This window comes from Chiloscyllium punctatum, chromosome 2, assembly GCF_047496795.1.
Source record: "Chiloscyllium punctatum isolate Juve2018m chromosome 2, sChiPun1.3, whole genome shotgun sequence".
Classification (NCBI taxonomy): domain Eukaryota; kingdom Metazoa; phylum Chordata; class Chondrichthyes; order Orectolobiformes; family Hemiscylliidae; genus Chiloscyllium; species Chiloscyllium punctatum.
In genome coordinates, this window is record NC_092740.1 from 128627182 (window position 1) to 128644489 (window position 17308).

The window sequence follows — 17308 nt, forward strand, 5'->3', positions numbered from 1 at the left end:
AATGGTACAGTTGCTATACCAGGTAGTGATACATCCAGACAGAATGCTCTCGATGGCGCACCTAGAAAAGCTGGCAAGGATATTCGCTGTCATGCCAAATTTCCTCAGCTGCCTGAGGAAGAAGAGACGTTGTTGGGTCTTTGTAACCAGTAGGTCCACATGAAGAGTCCAAGAAAGTTTGTTGCTGATGACCACTCCCAGGAGCTTGACACAGCAAACAAGCAATAATTATGATCAAGGGAAGAATAACAATATTAGCACAGCTAAAGCTGAGTCAGCATGCTCCAACGTCCAAGGTTGAGACAGGAAGTAAAGCCTGTCGGAACCTAATAATTGTTGCCTAGTTTACTACGTTACAGACTCTTGTGCTAAATAGATTTTCCAACTTGATCGTAAATCAGTGATCTCACGGTCAAGTATTCTGCTGGTTCTGAACGTGGTAAAAATCCTTAAGGAGTAACCAAAGTCAGAGCTCCTGGATGACAAAAGAGATCAAAGTTACTGTAAGTGATGGAATGGGTGCACAGATGATAAATAAAGTTCAATGTGGAGAAATGTGAAGTTTGTAAGAAGAATGTGGACAGAAAATAATAAACTAAAGGTACAATTCTAAAAGGGATTCAGAAGCACAGGCATATGGGTGTCTATGTGTGTAGGTCATTGTCCATGGCAGAACAGGCTGAGAGAATATTTACATGGCAGACAGAATTTATGGAGTATGCAAACAAGGAGGTTAGATCTATATGACACACTAGTTCAGCCTGAGGCCCAGATCTGGATGCCACATTTTAGGAAGGATATGAAGGCATTGGAGAGAGTAGAGAAAAGATTCTGACAATGGTGCCCGGGTATGAAGACAGTTTGAAGCATTTAGGAATATTTTCCTTGAAGGAGAGGGGGCTGAGTGAATTGGATAGAAGGATACAAAATATCAATGTCTTTGGACAGATATGTAAGGAGCATGCAAGCATAAATATAGATATACAAGTAAAGAGCAGGAGAAGGCCATTTGGCCCTCTCAAGCCTGCACTGCCATTCAGTTAGATCAGGGCTGATCAGTCCACTCCACAGTCATACTGTCCCAAGGGAACCTCCAGTGCCTTGCTCATTGTGAATCTATGCAGCTCTGTGTTAAAAAGATTCAAAGACTCTACTTCCACCACCTTTTCAGGAAGAACACAGTAGTTTCAACTCTGCATCTTTGCTGCCAAGAAAAATGTTGAACTCCCCCATTATACCATCCTCTCTTACCACTACATTCCCTTTTGCTAACCTCCACCTCCCCAGTTGAATAGCTTTCTAGACTACAGTGCCATGGTCAGTTAACTCATTCAGGATGCAGCCCCACTCTTACCCAAACAAGCTGAAAACTTTAAACATTTTGAACAATTCCAAAGACTGAGGCTCTTGCATTCCTATCCTCTGCATCCTCTTATCAACCTCAGCTGTAACCATAATACTCTCCTGACCCTGATCACAGAGGACCTTAAGCAAGCATGCCCTGTTACAAAATACCCAGGTAGTGTTTCCCCACCCCACTGTACTCCAATGCATGCAGCTCAGACTCCAGCTTAATGAATCTGACCAAAAGCTGCTCGAACCTCAAACATTCAATATAAAAATGTATGCTTTGAAACACAATGACATCCAAGTGCTCCCACATCCTTAAAAGCAATTTCAATTCCTATATAAGTAGTTATTTTCTGTTTGAATATATTTTATTAATCTTATCACCAGTTCACATGCCACTTCAAACCTTAGAAATAGTATAGACCTTAACCACTTCACAGAAAATTACCTAAGAGCTAGCTTCTTCCCCAGTAGCAAAGAACCAATTCCTACAGGTTGAAAACATTTAGAAAAAGCAGAGCAGCATTTCCTTCCCCTATTCAATCACTTGCCCAATCCCCATCTAGCTGTTCAAACACACTGAGTTGCCTGTATTTACAAATAATATTTTTATGACCCTGGAAAAGGTTACTACATTAGGAACATGAACTGAAATTGCTAGAAAAGCTCAGCAGATCTGGCAGCATCTGTGGAGAGATGTTCAATGTTTAACATGCTACAGACAGCAGCCCCCGCTGCATCCTGAGATCTACACTCAGTGACACGTGTGTGTCACATGTACACTCTTGACATCCCTCTCCAATAGTGTCCCATCACACTGGCTCAGAGCTGCACCACTCCCAGTTCCACTTCATCGTCCGGCACATTCACCGTGCCAACAAGAAACTTTTTCTTTTCCTTTCCGGCATCAAGGCCCACAAGATGCAACAACTCAAAGATACCCACGGCCCTCCAGAACCTTCCTCCCCTTCCCTTCCCGCTAGCTCCATCCCCTTCCCCAACCTGTCGGGTATTCACTATCCCTCCTGACTCTCTGCTCTCTGATGCTGAACGTTCTGTACTCAGCTTTATCCCTCTGCGTTTCCACCTTAATGAACTTTGAGCATAACATGACATTGAATTCTTCGTCCATTGTCTTTGCCTCTGTGACCATTTCTTTGGACAAGATTCCTCTCCCCACCTCACAGATCCTTCGCCCAGCTTCAACAGTGTCCCTCCACCTGGACTCCTCCCTCTGGCCTTTTATGTGTACTTGATCTGTTCTTTGAGAACTGTTGACATGACATTGAACACCTCAATTTCTCTGCCCAGCTCCCAACCCATTCAAACCTATCCTCCCAGTAACTGACTGCACTCCATGTTCTCAGATTCAACCCTGACGTTGTTATTAAGCCTGCTGATAAGGGTAGTGCTGTTGTAGTCTGGTGTACTGATCTCTCCATTGCAGAGGCTGAGCGCCAACTCTCAGATACCATGGCACATCAGGCCAATGTATCAATTACAGTCACTGACTCCACTTCATCTGGTGGTCTCCCCCCCAATGCCTCCAAGCTGATAGTCCCCCAGCCCCTCACAGCTCATTTCTACCTCCTTCCCAAAATTCACAACCAGGACTGCCCAGGCAGACCCATTGTTTCAGCCTGCTCCTGCCCCACAGAACTCATCTCTCCCTACTCTGACTAAGTCTTTTCTCCCCAGGTCCTGTCCCTGCGCACTACATCCACAATTCCACTGATGTTTTACCCCAGTTTTGGAATTTCCAGTTTTGCAGGCTTCACCCACATTGTCTTTCCCATGGGCGTGCAATCCGTTTACACGCCCATCCCCCACCAGGATGGTCTCAGGGCTCTCTGCTTCTTCATTGAGCAAAGGCCTGAACCGTCCCCACACCTTACCACCCTCCTCCACTTGGCCGAGCTTATGCTCCCCCTCAACAACCTCTCTTTCAACTCCTCTCATTTTCTTCAGGTCAGAGGGGTGGTCATGGGTACTCACATGCCCCCCCAGTTATGCTTGTCTTTTCGTAGGGTACTTGGACTATTCCTAGTTCCAGTCCTATTCTGGCCCCACCCACAACTTTTTCTCCAATATATTAATATCATCGGTGCTGCCTTCCTCTCTCATCCAGAATTGAAAACGTTTATCGATTTTGCTTCCAATTTCCACCCGCTCTCACCTTCAGCTGGTCCATCTCTGACTCCTCCCTTCTTTTCCTTGACATCTTTGTTTCCATTTCTGGGGCTAGACTGGATACTAATATCCACTATAAACCCACTGACTCCCACAGCTATCTGGACTGTACATCCTCACATTCTGCTTCCTGTAAAGACTCCATTCCAGTTTCTCAGTTCCTCCATCTCCATCACATTTGTTCTGATGATGCCAACTTGGAAAAGCGAGCCTCTGAAATGTCTATCTTCTTTCTCAACTGAAGATTTCCCAGCATTGTTGTTGACAGGGCCCTCAGCTGGGTCCAAACCATCTTCTGCACTTCTGCCCTCACCCCGTCTCTTCCCTCCTGCAACAGCGTTAGGGTTCCCCTTGTCCTTACTTACCATCCCACCAGCATCCACATCTAGAGAAGCATCAGCTGCCATTTCTGCCACCTCCAATGAGATGCTTCCCTATAATGCACTCTGAATGTTATAGTATGCCGAGAACAATGTGAGAAAATGATATAACTGGAAGATTTCATTACATTATGTGCATAATACATTAATTTGGCCCTATACACTGATAGAATAATTCAGTCATACAGCACAGAAACAATCCCTTTGGTCCAACTCGTTCATGCCGACCAAGATTCCCAAACTAAACTAGTCCCATCTGCCTGCATTTGGTCAATATCCTCTGAACCTTTCCTATTCATGACCTGTCCAAATATCTTTTAAATATTGTAACTGTACCTGGATCTACCACTTTTTCTGACAGTTCATTGCATATATGAACCACCCTCTGTGTGAAAACATTGCCCCCCGGTCCCTTTTAAACCTTTCTCCTCTCACCTTAAAAAAACCTCCAGTTCTGAACTCCCCTATCCTAGGGGAAAGATCTTGGCTACTCACCTTATCTATGCCCCTCATCATTTTATAAACATCAATAAGGTCACCCCTCAATCTCCTATATTCCAATGAAAAATATCCCAGTCTCTCCTTATAGCTCAAACCCTCCATTCCTGGCAATGTCTTTGTAAATCTTTTCTGAACTCACTCCAATTTAATTAAACCCTTCCCCGAGCAGGGTGACCAGAACTGTATGTAGTACTCCAAAGGTAGCCTCACCAATGTCCTGTCGAAGTGTAACATGACATCCAACTCATGTTGAACAGTAAATTTCAGTTACAGATTCAATGTGAAATACAAACAAAGATGGAAAGTGACTAAAAGTCCCCTTATTCACCAAACTCCCAGCACTCTGTATGAACTTGCACCAAAGTGTGCCCACTCAGGTAAGGATCAGAAATTTTTCACACGGTCAATAGTTAAGCTTTGTAGTGCACAGCCTAACAGCATGGTAAAGGCAGATTCAATCAAGACATTCAAAAGAGAATTACGTTGCTATTTGAAAAGAGGAATGTGCAGTATTATGGGAAAAGATCAGAAAATACCACTCAGTGAACTGCACACTTGGACACTCATATAGACGTTAAGTGTGTCAAATGGCTTCCTTCTGTGCTGTAAAAATCATGAGATTCTGTGGTTAAACACAAATCCATGAGTAAACATAATGTTGTATCAAAGTATTGGGAATCCCATGCAACATTGATTCTATCACCAAAGAAAGCAGACATTTTTTAAAAAATCAAATAGACAATGTGGAGCCTCAATTGGACCCACAACATTTTCTATTAATACTAATCTAATATGAAGATACTATCTTCCTGAAAATAAACTACCATCTGATGGAGTCTGTACTTACAATGCGCCAGTGTATCCTGGTGGGCATTTACATTCGCCAGTCACGTGATCACACGTTGCCCCATTTTGACACTGGCACTTTAAATGACATCCATTCCCATACGTTCCAACACTGCAGATCTCTTCACATCGCCAACCTTGGTATCCAGGTGTGCAGAAGCAGGCTCCAGTGATGGGATTACACAGAGCTCCATTCTTACACTGACAGCGGTTGTTACAGTGTGGGCCCCAATGGTTACTGTCACATGCTGAAATAGAGATAAAAAAGAGAGTTCTCTGTCAAGTAAGGTCACAGTCATCTTCAAATTAAAATCTTAATGCAGAATCTATGTAGAATTGCTAAACATATAATCAACAAGTTATCCCAAATATGGCATGTAAAATTAAGACTTGGTGTATTCATCATTACCAACTCATTTTTTTGTATCATTTCATTGCTTGTGGACATTATTGGCAACACCAGCACTTATTGCCTCTACCAACTGCCCTTGATAAGATGACGGTAAGCTGCCTTCTTGAACCAATACAGTCCTTTTTACGTGCACACCGACAATGATGTTAGGAAAGACGTTCCAGCAACAGTGACGTAACCTGGAAGGAAATTGAAGGAGATAACATTCCCACATACCAGCTGCTTTTGTCCTTCTGGATGGTATGAACCTAGATTAGATTGTTGGAGGAGGCTTTGCAAGTTATGGCAATGCATCTTGTAGATGGTACAAAGAACCTATCCTCTTCACCAATTAAATTTAAGCATTGAGAAATAAACAGATGAACGATGGACAAGGAAACCAGGTGAATTAGAGTCAAATCAGGTATGGTGAAAGAAATATAAAAGAAAGATTGTATTGAAGGAGAAATACAAAGATAGAAAGAAATGTAAGAAAAAATTGTAATTACTGGAATTTGAAATCATTTAAATCTCAAATCATTGACTGCGTTGATGTAAGAATGAACATTTCGAATTGTTCTCTTCCTAGTTCAGAGAGGTTGACTGCCATTAAATTAGCAATTATCATGCCATTAAAAAGGTACTTAAGATTTTGATCTCCAGCTATAACTTTCGACAAGTGAGTTAAAATAATTAAAATGTAAATCCAGCAACCTATTAAAAATAACAAGGGGAGCGAGGGTGGGATGCCATTTGTATAAAGTAATAAGTGCAGAACAGTATGTTCAGCAAGTTCTGGAGATTCACTCACTATAGCTCTTCATCCCCTGTACTTGATCACTCCATTGTACAGCAGAACATAAGAAATAGGAGCAAGAGTAGGCTATTTGGCTCTTTGAACATACTTCATTCAGCAAGATCACAACTGAGCCTCTATCTCAACTCGGTCCTTCTGCCCTATTTCTTAATTCACTTAAAACCAAAATATCTATTGAATGTACTGATCAGCCCTGTGGGTCAAAATCTTCCAAAGATTCACATCCCTCTGGATGGAAACATCTTCCTTATCTCAATCTTTAAAGGTGATCCCTTGTTGTGATCCCATATTTTAGATTCTCCAGCCAAGGAAAACATTTTTTCAGCGTCTAACTTGTCAAGTCCTTAATAATTTTACACATTTCATTATTTTAAACATCAGGAATTATAGGTCCAGTCTACTCAATGTCCCCTCCTAGCATACGCTACTCAGTGCAAAAACCAATTTAATGAAGCTTTGTCGCACGTACAAGCAAACATGTCTTTGATTGGCACGTTGCATTTTGTTTCCAGTTTGTATCTGAATCATTTTTTCACATTCACTTAGTATTCCATAAATAAAATGTAATTAAACCAGTCACCAATCTATAACAACTTCAGCAGGGCAATAGAATAACAAGATAATAATAGAAAGGCAAAACTTGCCAACTGCCAGATGTTGGCTCTGCCCCTGCATTTCATTACATGCAGTCAAGTTCCAAAGTGTCTGCTTCAACTGAATTGACAGCCAAATGTGAAACACAATCAAAAACCACAATCACAATCTTGTTGACCTGCACTGAGGATCACGTAGGGCAAAAGACTTGTGCGATAAGTATTTTTCAATTTACTAAAATTTACTTGTGGGCATTTTGATCCTCATGACTAACTTCCACTGTCTGAGTGAAACTGCGCCTAAGGGTGAATAAATTGGGACAGAGAAGAAACGAGCCTTTCTTTAATCCAATTGATTAAAAAGCATTGGATTGCCCTCAGAGTAAACATTTCTCACAGCATGAGAGCTTATTAACTGCATAGATGAAACTTCTCGAGATGCAATCTACGTTTTCCTGGGTATTTTATTTGACTGCAGTCTGGATGCAATCCAAATAAAGCTAGATATTCTATGGAGGCATTCCCTGGGGTGCTTTCCACTGATAGCCTCTTGCTTCTCTCCTGCAGACACAAATGGTATGTATTTAAAATAGAAAGCATAGGCCAAACCAACGACATGAAACAAGGGCCAGGAATTTGTGCTCGTGTGCACAATCCGTAAATTGCACTGAAGATACACACAACACATTCCATGTCACATCCCATTCTTGCAAACGCAATAGTACATACCCAGACTAATTCAAATCACTGCAGTAGCAAAACCAAACTGTGGCTTCATGTCACTGTTTCCGATGATTAACTCTGGTATTATGTGACTGAAGATACCTTGTGCTCCCAGGAATCTGGGTGGAAATGTTGAATGGACTCTCAAAATACCAACGACCTCTCCATCCACAACCCCCCGAACCCAAGGCAGTGGGGCAATTGACAGAAGCTCAACATTGTGACCTGGCAATGGGTCAGGTAGAGGGAATGTTGAACTATTATAAAAGATGATACATGCAAGGGTGGAGACTCACATTTTAAATTTCATGTTCATTATCACTATTTGATTTAACTTTCCCCAGATTAAAAATGTGTTACTGGAAAAGCGCAGCAGGTCAGGCAGCATCAAAGGAGAAGAAGAATCTGAAGAAGGGCTTATGCCCGAAACGTCGAATCTTCTTCTCCTTTGATGCTGCCTGACCTGCTGCACTTTTCCAGCAACACATTTTTAAGCACTGATCCCCAGCATCTGCAGTCCTCACTTTCTCCTCCTCTCCCCCGATTAATCCTGGTATCAGGCTGCATATTATTTTGAACCCCCAGTTTAATTAAAGAATACCTCAACTACATATTACCCTATTCTCAGACTGTTGATCTCTCTAGCAAGGCCAGTGGTTATTTTTCTTCCCTAAATTTCCCTGGAGAAGGTGATGGTGACTTGTCATTTTGAAGGACTGCAGTTCATGTGGTACAGATGCATCCACAATGCTGTTAAGAGGAAGTGACAAGAGTTTGACTCAGTGACAGTGAAGGAACAGTATCCTATTGCCAAGTCAGGATGGTGAGTGACTTAGAGGGGAACTTGATGGTGGTGGTGTTCCTGTTTATCATTTACACTTGTCCTTCTAGATGGTAGAGTTGGGAGATTTGGAGGGACTAATGAAGGAAGTTTGATAAGATGCTACAGTGAGGCTTGTAGCCACTGTGCATTGGCAATGGGGGGAGTGATATTTAAGGTGGTGGAGAGGTTGCTGATCAAAAACCTGGCATAATACAGGCCAAAAGCATAGTTGAAGATATTTTCGGTAACTGTTTAATTTCTTGGTGCAACCTGCAGTGTCAATTGATTGATTAAAGAACATAAGAACACAAGAACCAGGAGCAGAAAAAAGCAATTCAACCACTTGAGCCTGCAACACCATTTAATGTGAACACCACTGATCTCACCTTGGCCTCAATTTCACTTTCCTGCCCATTCTCCATAACCTTGCATCCCACTACTAATCAAAAATCTGTCTAGCTCCTCTTTAAATTTATTCATTTAAAAACATGTTCCAGGCAAACGAATATCAGACCCAGCAGTTCAGGCAGCATCCAAGGAGCTTCGAAATCGACGTTTCGGGCAAAAGCCCTTCATCAGGAGGCCTTTGCCCGAAACGTCAATTTCGAAGCTCCTTGGATGCTGCCTGAACTGCTGTGCTCTTCCAGCACCACTAATCCAGAATCTGGTTTCCAGCATCTGCAGTCATTGTTTTTACCTCGAATATCTGACCCAGCCAAAGATGTAAAGTATTTCCTGGTTGCTTTAATATTATTGGAACTCAGGTGTAATGGAGGATTAACTTAAGAGTTGCTCAGAAAATTATATCATCTCATTCTATATTCAGAAACACTCATCCTATTTGTTAGCAAGTTCCAAGACTGAGATCCAGTGACAATGATGGAAAAGGTGATCTATGTCCAAGTTGTGATGTTTGAAGAAGACTTTTAAATTCAGAAACAGAAACTGCTGGAAAAACTCAGCAGGTCTGGCAACATCTGTGGGAAGATAGGGGAAGGTCATGTCTCACCAACTTGAATGAGTATGTTGGGAAGGAGACAAGAATGCTTGATGAGGGAAAGGCAGTGAATGTTGCCGACATGGAAATTAGTAATGCATTTGATAAGGTATCCAATGGCAGGCTATTACAGAAGGTGGAGTCTCATGACACCTAGGTGGAGCTGGCTAGATGGATACAAAACTGGCTTGGTCACAGAAGACAGAGAGTAGCAGTGGAAGGGTGCTTTTCAGAACAGAGTTCAGTAACTAGTGGTGCTCTGCAGGGATCAGTGCTGGGACCTTTCTTGTTCATAATATATATAAATGATCTGGACCAAAACAAAGCTGGTTGGATTATTAGGTTTGCAAGTGTTTGCAAAACTGGTGGAGTTGCAGATAAGGAGGAGGATTGTCAAAAGATGCAGTAGGAAATATGTAGATTGCAGATTTGGGCAGAGAAATGGCAGATGGCGTTTAATATGGACAAATAAGAGGCGATGCATTGGGAGACCAAATTCACATACGAATTATACAATAAGTGGTAGAACCTGTCAGAGCATTGACATACAGAGGGATCTGGGTATACAGGTCCACAGATTCCTGAAAGTAGCAACACAGGTGGCCAAGAAGGCATACAGCATGCTTGCCTTCATTGGCCAGGACATCGAGTATAAAAGATGGCAGATTATGTTACAGCTGTACAGAGTTTTAGTTAGGCCACATTTGGAATATTGCATGCAGTTCTGGTGGCCACACTGCCAGAAGGACGTGGATGCTTTGGAGAGGAAGCAGACAACCAGATGTCATTTGGTCTGGACGGTTTTACTAATGAGGAGAGGTTAGATAAACTTGGATTGTTTCCACTGGAAAGATGGAGGCTGAGGGTTGACCTGATAGAGGTCTACAAAATTATGAGAGGCATAGATAGGGTGGACAGTCAGAGGTTTTTTTTCCACAAGGTAGAAAGGCCAAGTACAAGAGGGCACAGGTTCAAGGTGAGAGGAGGAAAGCTTTAGAGAAAATGTTTCACATAGAGACTGGTGGGTGCCTGGAGTGCAAGCAGACACATTAGCACAGTTTAAAGCATATTGTGATAGACACCTGAACAGGAGGTGAATAAAGGGATAGAAACCACACATGGACAATAAGGAGTGGGTCTAAATAATAACTATGAACCAACGCAAGCTTGGTGGGGCAAAGAGTCTGTTCCTGTGCTGTATTGTATTGTATAAAGCAGAGGTTTGGTAACTCTTCATCAGAACAGGATTTTAACAGTTTGACAACGGTCACTATGGGTAATTCTAACTCAATTCTGCCTGGGGGATGATATTGCTTTAAATTTTGTTCATTGACAATATATTGTAACAGATGATCTAAACAGGAGCTATGTTAATCTTAAATATTAATTCAATCTATGAAGAAATGCAAAATAAAAATTCTGACCTGGTGGATATTTCAAGTTAATATTTTAAGGATCCTTCAGCAAAGGTTTGGGAAATGCATGTATTTTTAATGGTGCCTTGAGTTGGGGTGGCGTGGAGACTCAGTGATTGGCACTGCTGCCTCACAGTGCCAGGGGACCCAGGTTTGTTTCCACCAACAGGTGACAGTCCATGTGTAGTTTGCACATTCTCCCCGTATCTGCATGTGTTTGCTCCAGTTTCCTCCCACAGTCCAAAGATGGGTGGATTGACCATGATAAATTGCTCATCATGTCCAGAGATGTGTAGTTCAGGTGGATTAGCCATGGGAAATCCAGGGTTGTAGGGTAGGAGGTGGGTTTGGGTGGGATACTCTTTGGAGGGTCGGTGTGGACTTCATGGGTCCAATGGCCTATGTCCTCACAGTAGGGATTCTATGATCTATGAGTCTCCTGAAAAAAGAAGTCCCATTGAATATAGAGTATGATACTTCAGCCCATCATTCATTCATTACACATAGCTTGATACTATTAAATCATTCTTTAATGCCTATCAGCTGCATGGTGTGATATGATTATGCATTTATCTATCCCTGGGTTTCATTTCTGGAAATGTGCATTCTTGACACCTTAGTGTAAATATTTTTTCATTTTGGAGTGGCATTGCATGCTGCAGATATATAAGTGTGGAAAGTTATTGTGCAATGATGAGGGCAAGATTATTTGTGCAAAGGATGATACATTGAACTTCCTTTAATTGTTCGCAAATGGGGAGTCATGGCAGTGGTGGAGCTGAGCTAGATATACCTCTCATTTTTCTGCCTGTTCCAAAATGCAAAGACTTGTCTACTGTCACAATTTGAGTGGATTTCCTGGGCTGCAGTGAAAATTTGTATTTAATATTGTACTGATGGTCTTACTGATTAAGAAATGTATTCAAGCTGCTGGATGAGACCATAAGATACAGGAGCAGAGTGAGTCCATTTAGCCCAATTAGTCTGCCTTGGCATTCAATCATGGCTGATACATTTCTCAACCCCATTCCTCTGCCTTCTACCATAACCCTTTATCCCCTTACCAATCAAGAACCTATTTTGGTCTTAAATACACTTAATGACTTGGCCTCCACAGCTCTCTGAGGCAATAAGTTCCACAGATTAACCAGCCTCTGGCTGAAGAAATTCCTCCTCACCTCAATTCTCAAGGGTCGTCCCTTCACTCGGAGTCTGTGTCCTCGGGTTCCAGTCCCTCCTACTCGTGGAAGTATCTTCTCTATGTTCACTGTATCTGAGCCTCTCAGCATTCTATACATTTCAATGAGATCTTCCTCATCCTTCTCAACGTCATCAAATACAGACTGCTTCACAAATGAAATGCCCTTTATTCCCAAGATGATTCTTTTAAATCTCCTCTGGACCATCTCCAAGGTCAGCCCATCCTTCCTTAGAAAGGGAACCCAAAACGGCTCATAATATTCCAAAAGCAGTCTAACAAAAGCCTATATCCTATAAGTGAATAACAAAGTGTACACAGCCTCAGCAGTACATCTCTGTCGTTGTATTCTAGCTCTCTTGAAATGAATGCTAACATAGCATTTGTCTTCCTAACTGCTAATTAAACCTGCATGGGCGGCACGGTGGCACAGTGGTTAGCATTGCTGCCTCACAGCGCCAGAGACCCGGGTTCAATTCCCGCCTCAGGTGACTCTCTGTATGGAGTTTGCACATTCTCCCCGTGTCTGCGTGAGTTTCCTCCGGGTGCTCCGGTTTCCTCCCACACTCCAAAGATGTGCAGGTCAGGTGAATTGGCCATGCTAAATTGCCCGTAGTGTTAGGTAAGGGGTAGATGTAGGGGTATGGGTGGGTTGCGCTTCGGCGGGGCGGTGTGGACTTGTTGGGTCGAAGGGCCTGTTTCCACACTGTAAGTAATCTAATCTAATCTAATTAAGAGAATCATGAATGAAGATTCCCAAGATCCTTTGTGCTTTAGATTACTGAAGCCTCCACCCATTTAGAAAATAGTCTATGGCCCTATTCTTCCTTCCAAAGTGCGTAACCTTGCACATTCTTCAAATTGTATTCCAGGGGTGGCACGGTGGCTCAGTGGTTAGCACTGCTGCCTCACAGCACCAGGGTCCCAGGTTCGATTCCAGCCTTGGGTGACAGTCTGTGTGGAGTTTGCACATTTATGAGTTTCCTCTGGGTGCTCTGGTTTCCTTCCACAGTCCAAAGATGTGCAGGTCAGGTGAATTGGCCATGCTAAATTGCCCATAGGTTAGGTGCGTTAGTCAGAGGGAACAAGGTGTGGGTGGGTTGCTCTTCGGAGGGTTGATGTGGACTTGTTGGGCTGAGGTGCCTGTTTCCACATTGTAGGTAATCTAATCTAATCTGCCTCTTCTTTGCCCACTCTCCTAACCTGTCCAAATCCTTCTGCAGCCTCCCTACTTCCTCAACACTACCTGTCCGTATAGCTGTCTTCGTGTCATCTGCAAACTTAACAACAACACTTTCAATTCCTTCGCTCAGATTGTTGATGTATAAAGTGAATATTTCTGGGATGGAGAGAATCTGTCCTATATAGAGCCTGAAAATTAAAAAAAAAGAACCACAGATGCTGGAGATCTGAAACTATAATTTCCTCCCAAATCTCACCAGGTCTGGTAGCATCTGTGGGGAGAAGGCAGAGTAAATGTTTCAAGTCCACTGACTCTTCATTGGATATTGCCAAACTTGCTAAGTTTCACCAGCAATTTCTGTTTTTGCTACTATAGTGCATCATTGGCTTTGGTATTTTCATTGGGTGACCCTGGGAGCATTTATGTCCAGAGGGCCTAACCATGCTGCGAGTTTCCTGCTCAGATGCAAGTTCATTCTCAATGGCTTGAACTGCCACAGGCAGGGTAAAGGTGAAGGCATGGCCACATCAATTGTCACTTGAGAAGAGACTTCTGGAGAGCCTGTATGTGTTCCCCTTCCGGCTGTGTACCTATTGGCACCACACTTGACTTCTTGTGAGAAAAGGGCACCCAGGGTGAGATCAAGGTTCCTCAGCCCTCTCTGTTAGTCTCATGTTTTGTGCTGTGCACTAACGGCTAGAGAAATGGAATGCAGGTCTATGCATCTACTTGGCAGACACTGTGTATGCTGGACCTAGCCCTCCATAGCAAATGCCAACCTTGCCCTGTTGGCAGCCGAATGATCACATGCCTGAGGCAGCACAGTGCAGATAGCGTTGACTTACTCCTCCAAATTTCGAATTATTTTCCCCAGTGCTTCCGGCAAGCCTGCCTATGCTTGCTTGTGTATTTGGATGAAGTTATGAATGGCCAACACCAAGGTGCTGTGTCCTGCCTTGGGCTGAGCAGGTACCTTATCTCTGGCAGTCTTCTGAGTGCCAGTGCCCTGGGGTCTTTCCTCCATGAAGAGCTATGGAGATGTAGCAATGATGTGCTCACCAGATAGTACTCCTGACAGTATCTGGCTCATGTACCAACCGAGTCTTTAGTATCTGAGCTGGGACAGGAGGCAGCTTTGATGCAGCTTCTGAGGGCTACCCTGCTGCTTCTTCATGGCAGAAAGAGGAGACAAGATCACAGTGCCCAGTTGCTCCATGGCAGAGACTGTGCAAATACTGTAGGTACCTGCAGGAGAGAAAAGGGAGAAGGAGTTGTGAAGTAGGATAGAGGTTCAGGCATGTTAAGAGTACATTCACAGTGGTGGTCATAGGACATGCGCACAGCACTTGCCAGTACATGAAGATCTATGTCTCAATATCAATAAAAGTGGTCACAGTCTCCTCCCCTTATACCAAAGAGTCTCTGCACATAGTGGGTGAGGAATCGGACATCAGGAACCCACCCACTCTGCCGTAGTGTGGGATTTTTTAATAATCTGGAACAAGATAAAGGGAGGGCATGAATGAGGCGAAAATGTATGGCACAGCTATTATTGCTGGTGCAGGTACCGAGATGTCTTGAGTGAATCAGTAGGCAGCGCAGAGGGCACAGAGAGGATCGGATTGGGTGACAGCAAGTGAGACAAGATGCTGCAGGCGACATTGAGAGTGCCAGGCACGACCCTTGGTGGGAGTTGGGTGAAGTGGCAGGGTTAGAGTGAATGTGAGATAGCAGAGAGAAGATGGCGACATTTACCTTTGCAGAGCAGGGACGGTAATGCACCTTCTTCCAGCCAGCTGGACTTTCCCTCTGTTGGCCTCGTCCAAGGCAATTCTTCCACGACTGCAACTGAGGACACTTGATCTGGTTCAAAATGGTGCTGGAGCTGGGGATCTCAAAAACTCCTGAAGATGGCTAGTGCGTCGAATGCTGGTGAGAGCTGCACCACAGTGACATGGGCATTCGTAACAAAGTAATCCAGATAAAACTGGGCGAGACAGCATGCTAGAGCTGACAGAGAGAAGCCCTCTTTGCACGTCTGCTAGAATTAACATTTTGGCCAACTTTTAATAAAATCCAGCCCATAGTTACTAATAAATCTAATGAGGAAGATGGAAGGAAATCTTTCACTCTGGTGAGAGCATAGAACCTTGACAAGAAAGGATCGACTCAAACAGCTTTGTTACTTTCAAAAAGAAACCAGGCTTCAACCATACAAGAGAAAAGGGAACATTAAGGTACGTTGGATAGCTATGATGCGCTAGATGGAATGGAATGAGTTGCATGTTATCGCCAGCACAGAAACAGACCACTCTGTCCAACAGGTCTTTATGATACCTTCTATTCAAAACTGATACCTGGATTTCTCAACTTTGCAAAAATTCAAAATGCTCTGGAGCGCACTTCCTGTACAAACCCAATCGTAACTGTTTATCGGATATTGGCTACATATTTACAAGGGCTCAATTGTGTTAAAAAGCAGGGGAATTAACTGAATAAATTTTTCAAATTGCCAGGGCTGGAATGATGGTCCAAATGGAACTTCTGCATATTGTATCACTCCATGGCCACCTGAGAACTGGTTTGATAACTTTCTCATTGAACAAAAATACAGGGTTTTGTTTTGCAGAATCAGTATTGCTACAAAATGATTCATAGGGACGATATCAAGAGTTCGCCTCACACAGAGAAATTGTAACTTTTGACCGCAAGGGAATGTGAGGAAAAAAACAACTGTAAGGAATTCCTTTGAGTTCATCACCATCATCAAGTTACAAACCACCAGCTGTTACACAGACACACTGATGTTACTGACATTTCAATTGACCTTAATGGAAAGGGAAGGAACTTTCATAATTACTTGCACTACTAACCAGGTTTACTCTTAATGTTAAGTGGCATTAAAGGTTACAGGATCAGGGTGAGGCACTGGGCATATTGTTAGCTGGCTGGAGATCTGGTGAGATACCGTAACTATCTCTTCTTGTAAAGCACATCAAACCACACTGCAGTTAGATAGTGAGAAAACTGCAGGGTCCTCAACTTTCACCAACACCCTGGGGAGGAAGATGAGGTGGACAGATGCCAGCAAATAAGTGGCTGGCAGCTTTTACACTCTGCAGAGCTTAGCCAAGGAGAAAGCTATAGCTGCTGCCAGCTGCCTGGAGTTTTCCAAAGTTTAGAACAATGAGGTGTAATTTGATTGAAGATCCTGAATGGCCTTGATAAGGTAGATACAGAAAGGATGCTTCCTCTTGTGGATCAGTCCAGTCCAGGTGCCAGTATTTTAAAATTATGGGTCAGGACAGAGATGAAAAAGCGCAAATTCTTGCAGAAAGTTGTGCAACTTTTGATCTCTTTATCATAGAAGGTATTTGAGGCAGGGAAAAGGAATACTTTAAATATAGAGATTGATTAATTCTTGTTAAGTCAGGCAAGACTTATTGAGGGTAAAAGGAAATTGGAATTTGAAACACAAACAAATCAGCCATGATTGTGCATAATTGGAGGAAGAGGATCAAGAGGCTGAATGGTCTACTTATCCTCCTGTTCCATACATCATGCTGTTTGTCAGTCGTTTCACATTTTTCAAGAAACAGCATGTTCCCTGTATTGCAAGCTCTTTTAAAAAAAATTTACTTTTGGAAAGCCGTGTTGCTGGCAAGGCCAGCATTTATTCCCAATCTCCAATTATCCTTGACAATCTTCTTGAATTTCTGCCATGTGAAGAAATTATTCTCGCTGTTAGGGAATTAATTCCTGGATTTGGACCCAGTGATGATGATGACTGTAGAACCACTGTTGTACTTTCAAGTCTTAAAAGTGTCAGTGTTGCAGCTGTACAGGATAATGGTTAGGCCACTTTTGGAATACTGCATTCAATTCTGGTCTCCCTGCTATA

At 42.9% G+C, this 17308-nt stretch overlaps 1 protein-coding gene across 1 annotated transcript in view; it reads right to left on the reverse strand.

The window, feature by feature from the left end:
- Positions 1–17308, reverse strand: part of megf10 (multiple EGF-like-domains 10) — a 170249-nt gene that overhangs the window by 70642 nt on the left and 82299 nt on the right. Inside the window, exon 6 of the mRNA XM_072588707.1 lies at positions 5269–5515. Within this exon, the coding sequence (XP_072444808.1) occupies positions 5269–5515 (247 nt within the window). The remainder of the gene's footprint in view (positions 1–5268; positions 5516–17308) is intronic.